This window comes from Acyrthosiphon pisum, chromosome A3 (genome assembly GCF_005508785.2).
Source record: "Acyrthosiphon pisum isolate AL4f chromosome A3, pea_aphid_22Mar2018_4r6ur, whole genome shotgun sequence".
Taxonomy (NCBI): Eukaryota; Metazoa; Arthropoda; class Insecta; order Hemiptera; family Aphididae; genus Acyrthosiphon; species Acyrthosiphon pisum.
The window spans coordinates 19,133,545-19,146,408 of record NC_042496.1 but is presented as its reverse complement, the minus strand read 5'-3'; the positions used below and the strand labels follow the sequence as shown (position 1 = coordinate 19,146,408).

The 12,864-nt window shown below is 27.2% G+C and overlaps 2 protein-coding genes across 10 annotated transcripts in view; one reads left to right on the top strand and one right to left on the bottom strand.

Annotated features, from left to right (window-relative positions):
- Positions 1–6,615, top strand: part of LOC107885663 — a 33,742-nt gene extending 27,127 nt beyond the window's left edge. The window contains exons 4-5 of the mRNA XM_029491211.1: positions 3,086–3,446; positions 6,248–6,615. Coding sequence (XP_029347071.1) covers positions 3,086–3,446; positions 6,248–6,615 — 729 coding nt within the window. The remainder of the gene's footprint in view (positions 1–3,085; positions 3,447–6,247) is intronic.
- Positions 6,616–11,749: 5,134 nt separating this feature from the next.
- LOC100160662 (clathrin light chain) overlaps positions 11,750–12,864 on the bottom strand; it is a 5,417-nt gene continuing 4,302 nt past the window's right edge. For 3 of the 9 annotated variants that reach the window (XM_029491025.1, XM_016809252.2, XM_029491022.1), the window contains 5 exons: positions 12,813–12,842; positions 12,615–12,713; positions 12,435–12,546; positions 12,334–12,345; positions 11,750–12,218 (listed from right to left, as the gene is read on the bottom strand). In XM_029491025.1, the coding sequence (XP_029346885.1) occupies positions 12,029–12,218; positions 12,334–12,345; positions 12,435–12,546; positions 12,615–12,713; positions 12,813–12,842 (443 nt within the window). In that variant the 3' untranslated portion in view covers positions 11,750–12,028. 9 annotated transcript variants of the gene reach the window in all.

Below are 12,864 nucleotides of genomic sequence, written 5' to 3'. Positions count from 1 at the left end.
CATGCGCATACTACAAGAGTTAAAAATTTGAAATTTGTCCTTAAATGTGTACTTCAGTACCCCTTAGCTATTGCAGCAAACCGTATTTAAATCTAAGATTATCGGGCTGAGATATTTAGTGGTACATTTAAAACGGGACACACTGTATAATATTATGTAAATTTAGTCTAATACTTTAAACTGGGATAATTTTTACAAACTTTGATAGTTTGATGTAATATTAATAATTATAATCATTTTAAAACTATTATCGTAGGCTATTATCCTTCGTACATAAAAAATGTAAGAATGCAAAACTACTCATTTAAATTTCTATTTATACATGTATCGACATTTAAATACAAATTTGTAATCTGCTTATTGTTTCATTAAAAACGTGGTAAGTACTGATTTAACAAATTAAGTCTGTACACCACAGGACACTCTTTAAATTGCATACAAATGTAAGAATTAGAAAATATGGTCTTAACTCTTTAGTTTGCCAAAGAATTCAAAAATCCATACATTTAAATATGTAATTATTATAAGAAAAAATGAGTATGTACATCCCCAATCCAAAGTAGATATTCAAGACCGGATTAAGGGGGGTCCAGAGGGGGCCATGGTCCCCGGGCCTCAATAGTTTGAATTTATTTAGGGGCCTCAGATTTGTCCACTACTTTTTTCGTTATAGTCTATAACACTGCATAAATCACCTTAAAAAATCGATGATTATTTAGCGAAGAAAAAAGCTTATACATTATAATTTATAAATAAAATGATACATTATTTATTGCCAAGTACCTAATATCTATATATATTTATTATAACAGGTACCTAATATTAAATAATATATACATTATAAACATAATGTATATAATAAACTATTATTATAATTTTTTTTTCGTACTGGGGCCCTCTCTTTTAAAACTTTGGCCCCTGGGCCTCAAAATGTCTTAATCCGGGCTTGTATATATTAATATTTAATAGTATAATTAAAATTTAATAATTTGTGTTAAATATCATGTTTCGTATAGACAATTCTCATAAGTCATAAGTATGTTGGATAATGTTGATTTCTAATATACTGTTAATCATTTCAACCTTAAACATCTTTATTTACGAACAGAAATCATAAAATAATTTTAAAGGTATTTTGAAACGTGTTATTTTATATTTCCCTAATTAATGTCATTACTATCACTAATTTATTTTTCGTACATTTTTTTGAATAAATGTTTACAAGTATTATAATTTAATAATAATAAATATTTTATTGGTAAAATGTTATATTGCTATTCATACAATTTCTTAAATATTTGTTCGATATAGATTATGCTTTTTATTATGACTTATATTGCACCTACATCTGTACTGTCTCATTTCTATGAAAAATATTGTTGACTATGAAATGTTTTGTTTAATGTTTTAAATGCACATATAGAAATAGGTATATGTGCTATTTTCACCCATTTGTTATCACTCTTAGCTAAATCAGTAAACTAAAGCTATACACGTATACGACCCAACATACTACATTTTTAAACGGAGGCAAAATATATGGCTATAAGTTAGGCCGTTAGGGACCAAAGTAATTCTAGCTAGTACAAGAAAAAGAAAGTACTCGTAAATGTTAATTATGAAATTGATACTTTTTTACTGCGAAAATGTTATCCATCGTATGTTTCAATTAACTCAATGATTTTTTTACGTGGATTTTTATCGTAAACATAAAAACAGTGAACCTTAATATTTTAATAAAACACGTTCCCAAAAATACATTTATTATTTTGGTTATATTTAACTACCTAAGACTTAGTATCAACTGATATCAAATAAATATTTAATAATAATGCAATGCAATAATGTAATGAGCAATATTTTTCAGTCGATGTAGAACGATGAGTACACGATGAATACACTTTTTGCTATCTGAAAAACTGAATGCCTTTTTTAACATTTTATACATATTCAACACGTTTTATAATATTCAAATTTTTCAAATTTAACAGATTATTAAAGAAAATAATATTTTTATTATCATAGTTTATAATATAATATTTTAAACTTTATATTAACATATTGTACCAACTATAATTATAATAATTTTATGTAACTTAAAAAATGAAGACATGTAACACACGTTCGAATATTTAATTGACTATAGTAAGTCAATTAATAAAAATTCTTTAATAAAAATTCTTTAACCTGTTTATACTTTATAGTGTTCATAATCATAATTTGTTTTTCCATATTATATTATTTCAATTTTATACGAGAATATTGTGTAGGTTTTACTTTTTTTTATTAAATTTTAAACCGTTTTCAGAACACTAACCTTATTTATATTTTCATACTATTGTTTTTGACACGTAGGATGTAGGGATATGATATTACCATAAACACATTTAAAAAAACTGAACGCTATCATTAAAACCATATTAGGTATAAGTAAATGTATTTATTTTGTTTTAAAATCCAATATTGTGTACCACCAATAGTTGTACGTGTAGTTAAGTAGGTATAGTAACAAAAACAGTGTGAATTGTATAACAAAACCGACATCAACCACGCAGTGTAAAGAACTTACTTGGTGTGATGAATCTCTGAGACGTGAGTGTAATCGACAAAATAATATTCTGTGAGTTGAGATTGTAAAACATGTTTGCAATATTATACTGTACGAGTACACCTAGGTATATTGAATTATTGCAAGTAATGGTTAAATTTGAAATTCTTGATAGAGTGAGTGATGAGCAGATCAAAGTCTAAATGAATAAAAGTAAACGATCTTCTTTCGGTTATCGGTGTTTATATTATATCGACAGAACAGATAACGGTATACCGCACCTGTGGGCTGCAGCGAGCGCGCAGATAATGTCGGTACGGTGATTAGTAGGCATTGGTATTTCGGTATGGTTATAGAAGTATTCCACTTAAGTGCCGATTGGAAAACACTCAGTGCCGCTTTTACAGGAGGACAGTTAACCAACTTAAGACCGCGTGTCATTTACGACGTTTCTAAAGTGCGGCATAAAATTTATGCCATTTGCCATTACACTACCTGCAGTGTACCTAACCACTTTGTGTGCGTGTCTCGTTTCAGGTGAAGTTTACGACGGACTGCCCGGCCCAGGGGAACCGAAATTACATACCGGTCAGCGACCTGTACGGCCGAAACTTCACGGACGCGAACGGCGAGTTCCAGCTGGAACTGTCCATCGGTCACGTGCGCACGGTGTACGACACGGAGTTCGGCGTGCCCACTTCGCTCACGTCCCGGCTGTTGCACCACCACCATCAGATCCAGAACCACCACAACCCGGCGGCTGGAAATGCGCTCCAGCACCAGTACGGCACGGCGTCGCCCAGGGGCACCAAGTGCAAGCTGGAGACGTCGTACTTCACTTTCGGCGGATTCGACTGGAACCTGGCACTGTATCCGCACGGCGTCAAAGACGTGTCGTGTAAGTGCTCGTTTGTTTTTTTTATCTCTTCGTAAATTTTATCATAACCATCGGCGATAGTAAAAGAAAAAATGAATACCTATTAGTATGAGTATTATTTAAGTACCTACTTCGCGTATCGCTGAAACTATATCATAGATAATAATAATAATACAATTCACATTCACTACTAATTGAGAATGATAATAATACCAAACGCACCTATATACAATCTCTCACGCACACTATCGCGGACAACTGTTTTTCCTGTTGGCCGTGGTCACTATAAAAGTTTAAATATTCATACTCAGGTGATATCACGATGGTTAATAGTTTTTATAAAAAGTTTACATTTCGTGTTTCAGTGTTTCATTTACGTGTTATTCATTCGTACAATAATATTGTAATATTATGTTAGGAGCAATTAGTACATGATTGAACTTAAACTATACGAATTGCACAACAATAACAATTATGTACTGTCTCTTGTATTAATATAGTTTATGAACACTGCACACGTGTATAATACAATCCCTTTGTAGCAACAATAACATCACTATAACATTGTACGGTTAAGCTCTACATGTATCAGTTAAAACGCTTATATTATTATTTAACGTTTGGATGTTATTAATTACTCGATACGCTATGATTATCATAATTTATAACTATGCAATCGATAACTATTTCCTGCAGAACAAATTGAATTCATGCATTCAAATGTAGGTATTAAAAAAAGGTATTAAGATCTATAAATACGTGTGTGCTTTGTTGAAGTGCTTGGTGAGTGATAGGTAGTATAATATCAATATCGGTTAATATTGAAAAATGGTGGGTGATGCCATAAGAGTATTTCAATATGAGATCGCTATTTGTGATGACACTACATTATATAATATGATAATGAATTAAAGTGTCTATACTTGGTTTTTATGAGAAATAAAATAATGAAATCGATATATCAAAAAAATAACCAGATGCCTGTAATTTTTCTATATTTATTATCGTATCAATTCATTGATCATTGCGCCTATAAGTAGTTTATTATTGTTACAAATTTGAAAATAATCATAAATCATCGCATACAATAACGACTGTGCTTGGATCTCGATTAAAACCACGGTTTCTGAACTTTATTTAATGCATTAAATAATAATGTACTGATAATATCAAAAAACGATTTCTTCAAAGCACAAAATAAATGTTATTTTCATTCGTTAAATAGGACTGCTTGAAGTTATTGAAGCACTCTTTGTATTTTTAATAGTGGTCACAAAAAAAAAATAATAATATTGTATGAAGACCAATACGTTTCTCGCTTCTCTCAAAATCTAAAATTCAAATCAAGTTTTGTATATTTATAGGTCAGGTTTATTTATACTATATTTATATTCACTATCATTATGCAGTTGTATAATAAGCAACGTCAACTCCTGATTTGATTGTAGGTACCTACTGATATAATATAAAATTATATTCTTTTTTTTTTCAAAGCTCAGCATACTGAAAAAACTTTTGTTCATACAATAACTTTTTTTTAAATAATATAAAATATTTCATGATATTTCGTGATATTTTTGTTTGTTATGTACAACGTATTTTGGTAATTTTTATTTTTTTGTCATATTCTCAACAGAGAACTTCTACTAAACCTAATCTATCTAGACAATATATAAAATATTTACAAAATAGGTATAATAATACATACCTAATATATTTTTTAACATAACGACTACTGCCTAATTATTTATTATTTTATATTTGGTTCGTTATGGATATGATATAATATACGTGAGTTATACGTAATAACTAATAATAAGTAATAACTCAATATTATGGCGACACATTTTTTTAGGGACGTAATAAACATATTATACAAAAACCATTTATTTTAAAAACTAAAAGGTTTAAAATTGTATTGAAGTGAATTTGTAATTATTAATATTAATAATTAAATATTTAACAATTTTAAAGACATTAACATTATTATTATGTTATTTAATATTATTTTATTTAAAAATTAAATTAACATAGTACATTTTAAAACTCAAACTCAGGTCATAAGTAAGCCTTCGTGCTATTATTGGTGCTATACCCTAAGTAAGTTATATTAAATATTAATTCGATTTAGTTTAAGACTTTCGTACGAGATTATCAAGAGTTAAAAATATTTAATGCACCTAAAATAAAAATTGATGACCCTATTGAGGTATTGAATTAATAATGGCTTTAGATTTGCATTTACAATTTATAATGAATGCGTAGTAGCAAAGTTTCTTTGTAGGACTATCCAATATTAATTAAATATAATCATACCACTATAACTCTAACATATTTATAAATGGGCAAGTAATTTTAAAATTAACAGAAATATTGGAAAATTATAATGTGGATCAGTGTTGGAGAAACCTAAACTTTTTAATTCAAACTAAAAAATGTGAAACGAATTATTACATCAGAAAATTATATTGAGATTTATAGTATTACATTTTTAAGAGGGCGTTTCATCAGTAAAGATTTTTTAGGTGTATAGTGTATACATACTGCATAGTAATACAGGGTGTTTTTTAGCATGCTCACCCTATTTTTATGCTTAAATTATATATTATATATTCAAATTATGATTTTGGAATTTCTAAATACACACGGAGACCATATTTTAGAATACTTGAGACTTTTTGTACTACTTAAGGATGATTCAGTGACAATACAAACTTCTGTTTTTCAAATTTGAACCCTCTTTTTCCACTTTTAATTATTTAGCTATTATTCATATTATGATGTATTATTAACATGTAATTGTTTTAATTTTTGTCCTTTAGGTACTTCAGTTGAAGGCCGTATGTCTGTATATTTGAACCGATGCACAGGATTCGACCATCAATGCCGTGTCCGGTACATGTTAGTTTTGGGCGATGGAGAAAAACGTCTAGACTCGGGAATATTGGATGATGTATCCGATTCAGATGGAAAAAGCTATGGCTGGCATCCCAGATATAAGTTCTCCGAACTTGTTACAAAGGTTTGTACAGTAACATTTTTTATTACTCAATTATTTCTTTCACAGTTAAATTTGGTTCAATTAATGACTGGCTTTAGTATAACTATGTTTGAGCTAATTATTGTAGGGTTGTTGTATATTTATAATTGTATTAACTGTTATTACACTAATCTAAAATTATTTACATAATATAATGTACGATATTTTTTTATTTTTGACTTCTTTTCTAATCGTAACTAAAACAAAATCATTCTCTTGTCACAAAAGCCAAGTTCAATAACAAAAACAAACAAAACTAGGAATTTGTATTCATATATCTACAATGTGATTAATTATGTTTTTTTTATTTAGAAAAATTGAATATGTAATAAAATTATTGTTTACAAAAGTACCTTTACAAATATAATTATTAGAAATAATAATTGACTAAAAAATCAAGTATATTAACCATCCACAAAGTATTAGAGATTTAAACTTATATAGTTATAAGTCAAGTGAAAGTATTGATACTTGAGACTTGACAGCAAATAATAATAAATGATGTACATTATAAAACTGGGATTCGAAGGTTATTCTCAGCAGACTTGTGTTTTCTTAAAACAAGTACGTGTCGATAGTTTTGGAGGATTTCAGACAAATAATAATGAAAACAAAGATTGATATAAAAAAACTACAGTAATCTTTGTATAGATTTAAAGTGTACGAACACAGCCAGAGTGTATCATTGTACATTTGTAAATATACCTTCAAAGCTCAAACAGTAAAAAGTTACACAACTAAAAATAACGTTTACAAATTGTGTGGATAGTCGTTGTATTTATTGTTAACATTGAGCGGTTAATTATAACTTATTAACGTCATATTTCTTAAATTGAAAACTCATATAAAATATACATGATACATACAAATGCATGAAAAGAATTTAAAGTAGGTACTTATTATTTTATGAATTTAACTTACTATAATAGTACTCGTGTGTAGATGTGTATACAAATATTTAATATATAATAACAACCCAAAATATGCATACAGCTGGGTAAATTGTTAGAAGTCATAGTAATTTATTTCAATAGAAATCCTACAATAAGCTAGTAGGCAGGTACACTATAAAACGCTTTTATTGTTTAATTTATATTATTATTTATTACCTAGGTCCTAGGTATTAAATATTGTGATGACTGTTTAAAAAAAAAACTGAATGAATATAAATTTAACATTTTAAACATTTTTATCAGACTTATTATATAATATAATGAATATAATAATATATAAAATATACATATAAGTAAAAATGGAGGATATTTTTTTATTAATTCTAAGATATTATGTTAATTGAATAATTTAAACTAGACTATAGCGAATTCCACGATATTCGAATTTCAAGCACGTTCCCTTAATTCGATTTCTTGAGTTTCGCAAGTAAACTAATATATAATTATCGTGACTGGACAAATATTATAAAATATATCTCTATTAAAAGATTAACTATTAAATTATTTTCAAGACATATTAAATAATAGATATTCAATATTATTGAGGCAAGTAGTCCTATAAAATATTTTTTTTTTCAATGACGATGACGTATTTATAACTCAGTTTTGATAAATTCTCTTGACACGGACAAAATTCGATTACGCCATAGCGTATTTATTTTGTATAAGTATTTTACTATAAAATTAATTGTAATATCGATGAACTTCGTATACCAGATTCGAGATTACTTCAGCTTGTTCGCAATCACGGTACATATACCGGTATATCGGTATATCGCAATCTTCACTATAATATTATAATTCAGTTGGTATTCGTATCAGCAATAATTATTAATGAAATTCGTTGTAATTGGTTTGGCTGAAATAAATAAATAACAAAGTTTTTTATCAGTAAAACTTTACTATAGGTACATTTAAACGAATGATTTTTTTTTCATATTATTATCTTCTTTGAACTTACTATTAATGTTAGGAATTTTAAACCTATAATATAATAAAAATATTTTCATGGTGATAGTTGAATTTAACACACTGATTTTTAGCTTTATTTAGTTATGAACTTTAAATAATAGATGTAATTTACAATGCACTTGAAATAATAAGCAATTGTTAAAAATAGATATGTGTTACGTATACAAAAAGCAAGTAAATAATTACTACTGATATAATTAATTACAGTTGTATTTATATACAATAGCATGTTCAATACACATTTTTTACATTTTAATCTATTTTATTCTAAATGCACCAAGTCAATATTCTTCTTAAAGGCAGCCACTTGTTGGGACCCATAAACTACATTTTTTTTTTATCCATACTATGATATTCTGTAATAAAAAGTGATAAATAACAGTCATAATATATTTAATAACTTACTTCTTTGTTACCCTACCGGTTCGTAATTTGGTAATAATTCAAATAGCTTATTCTAAAGTTATTTATCAAAATATACATTGAGGCTTTACAATCACTAAAGATAACAAATCGATAGAAAATAAGAATTGATTTTTCAGACTTTACAATTATTATATAGGTAATAAGTAGAAAAATCTCTATAAAATCTATAACGTTGACAGCTTGTAATTATAGATTTTTCTTCATCAGTTAACAATTTAAATAATAATTTACGTTGACATAATCAAAATAGGATGAAATATTTATTATTTTACGTAAAACCAGGGGCGTCATTTTAAAAAGTAGGAAGGCAAAAATAATTTTCAGCAGTTCTATATTATATTGTACTAATTAATGTAAAGTATTATGAATATATATTTATTTTTTTTTGGATTAAGACTTCGACAACTTAGGCCATTAGCCTAAAGGTTATTTTTGTCCGTTTAGAACACTTGTATATGTATATCTTGATAAATTGTTGGGTCTGCTTAAGCATACCCTGCAACAACTCTAATTACGCTCCTGTGTTAGACCATTTAATGACAGTGGTTACTGGTTAGTACATAATAAAATAAAATAACTAACATTTCCCTTATTTATTTGGATTTAGAATAATCAGAAAATGACCAAAAAATCTTCTGTTAGGTCACTAAAACTAACCGTTTATTACATACATGAAAATCAAGGCCAAAGAACCTTTTATAGGTGTACTTTAAATAATCCCAACTGTCATGATTACAAACGCACCCGAGCATATTGTGGTTAACCCGTCTACTATATACATATTTTGAGTGTATAAAACCACTAGAATTTACTTTAAAAATAGGTCTGTGTTCCAGAAAATGGCCCAGTTAAATAATTACAGAGAACGCAACAACATTGGTAAATACATTCGAATTTATTTAATGGAATTATTTAAGCTTCTAACACACCTTATAAATACTATAAAATCTAATTAGTTGTATTATACGGTTGTTCGATCTATTTCAATTAAGTTTAATATAATTTTACCAAGGGCGCCCGCAGGATAAAATCCCACCCGGGGCAAGATCAAAATTATTATTTTAAATCTTAATATATTTCTATAGTGTTTTTATTCTAAAATAGCTTAACCTACATTAAACAGAAAAAAACAACATTATGTCATCACATAAGGCCTTTTATTTGTAGGTTTACAATACAATATTAATATTATTTGAATATATGTTAACGTATATGTCACAAATTATATATTTTTCTAGTATTTAATTAATAAATAAATATTTACTTCAACCTGTGATTGTGACGAACCACTTTTTTCAGCATTATTAGATTTAATTTTCTTTGAAAAATATGAATACAAAGTTGTATTTCGTTTGCTCATGATTAAAAGAAACTAATTACTATAATGTAACCACTAGCAGAAAAATGTAAAACTTATAACACAAATTTTAAAAATTAATATTAATAATTAACACACTATAAGTAGTAACGCGACGAATCAACATCAACACACTTTCTCACATTATAACTAGAAACTCAAAAGTATAAAAAAGGTGGGTAAGTGGATTTCGCTCTGCTGTACAGTAGGTTACAAGTTGGTCACTGTATAATGGATGGTATTAAATTTGAATTCAATGATATAATATCATTGTATAAGAAAAACGATTCTGAACGGAGACGGTATGTCAGTCTAGATATAAGACATAATATTATATTATAGTCTATAGTATTTAAAAAAAATTGACCAATAATAGGTACCTATAATAAATTCCAAATTAATCATATCATAATGTCTATTAGGTACTTATAACGCGTTATACATCAATAACAAACCGTGATACTATCATAGATATAATAGTATACTTTAGAAGTTTCAAGTATACCAAAGAATAATATTATACAATCACAACAAAATAACTAAAATAGTTATTCTAGGTTTTTAATATGTAATTTCGTCCAAATTTGTACTTAAAATTACTATAAAAATAAACTGTGCAAATGTATTTTTTAGATTTTTTGGTAACAGAATTAAATTACTTACGTGGAATCTTGTTTTAAATTTTCAATCCTTAGCTATAAAAAATGAACATTTTATAATTTATGAATTACAATGATTGATAATTTTCAAGATTTTGATAAATTTTTTCAATAATTAATAATTAATTCAATAATTTAATTGTTTACAATACGCACAAGTGATTAAAGAATTAGTATAGAAAAGTCAAAACAATGTGGGTAATGTAACAAACAGGTTGAATAATTAAAATTATTTACTTTTATTCAGACAGGGGATTTGAGTGAAGAGACCATTGATCTATTGATGCGACTTTCTGATATGTGGTGGTGGCGAATAGTCTAGTTAGAGTAGATCACGACACCATGTTCATTTTAGACGCCTTTTTGGGTCACCAGGAATAGTGGGAACAGATAGTTCCGAAATCAAGGAGTCGTAATGATTGTAGAGATTAGAGTGCACACGTTTTTAGAACATCTTGACAACATTTTTTTACTGTTTGGATGGATATGTATTTATGGAGAGTATCATTAGAGACATAGAATGGGGGGCTTTAGTTTTTTTGTCGTAGGCTTTATAATATTTTTGTACAAGTTTTATTAATTTTTTTATTTTGGTTTTTTTTTTATATCGGTATCACTTAGTTAAAACACTTAAATGAACACAACTAATATACATAGCATAAATTATAAAATAAATATGCTGTTTCTTTCAAAGCTGCCAGGTTGTGATGGACCACATTACACCAGTAATTTAAACAAGTTTATAGTTATAGTAAATATTTGTATAGAAACAACAAATAAATTAAATCATTAATCTTTTACTTCAGCTATAACTTACACAAATATATAATTAAATAGAACTTCACATACATACAACCTACCAATTATAATAATTTACCAGAACCACATAACCTAATAAATGAAAACATAGTTACCCATTTATAAGTATAAATATTTGATTTTTATTGCAATATGTTATGATATATTACAAGTAACAGAAAAGTTTTCAAATAATTGAATTTTATGAATAATACTTTATAAATAACAAATTAATAATACAATATAATGAGCATAAACATGCAACAAATATTATTATATACCTATTATCTCTGAAATTAATATAATATTTACTATGTAGCAATGTTATAAAATAAAAAACTCAATAGAATAAATATTTTACTGGATAGGAATGACAGAAAGGAAATTATGATTACAAATTATTTTGCAGGTGATACAGGTTTTTTCAGTGGAGTCTGTTTAAGTTGAAGAATGATAGATCTCATACGTGTAACATCTTTACAAGCACGACTCGATTTGGGGTTAAAATCGCAGAGTTTTGAGATGCGATCCCATTCAGTGCCTGGCTCAATTTCATCAGATTCAGCAACAAATTGTTTCTCTGCATTTCTAGATAAAAATTAAACAAATTATAATATTACTATTTATAATAAAAAAAATTCAATACATTTTATAATTGGAAATAGTCATCATCAATCTATTTATTCTAAATTGTACTACTTACATTGCAGATTCTCTATTCCAATGAAGCATTTAAAGAATATATATTTATAATAGAATATAATTTAATATAATAGTATATTTTAAAATATAAGTTTGTATTACCGATTAACATCTTTAGTTTTTGCAATTTGTTCCTTGTGAATCTTGTACCATTCTTCCAATTCGCTTTTAGCGACCAGCCGTAATTCTTCTTTTTTTTTTTCTTCATCAGCATCTAATTACATATTCATAAAAGAAATTAAGTAAATAGCCACACAATTATTAATCAATATGATATAATACCTTTTTCTTCTAATCGAGTCTTCTGTTCTTCTCGCCATTTCTTAATCTTTTCTGGTTCTTCTCTCTCAATTTTGGGAGCAATTATTGGCGATGAAGTGTCTGAAGAAAAAAAAACACATAGTTAAACGTTACATAAACTATTAAAAACATATATTTTTAACATTTATTATTATTGCCTAAAAATAATTATTTACTCACAAACTTTTTTTGGTGAAACCAATTTTTTTTCTGCACAGACATGTACAAAATA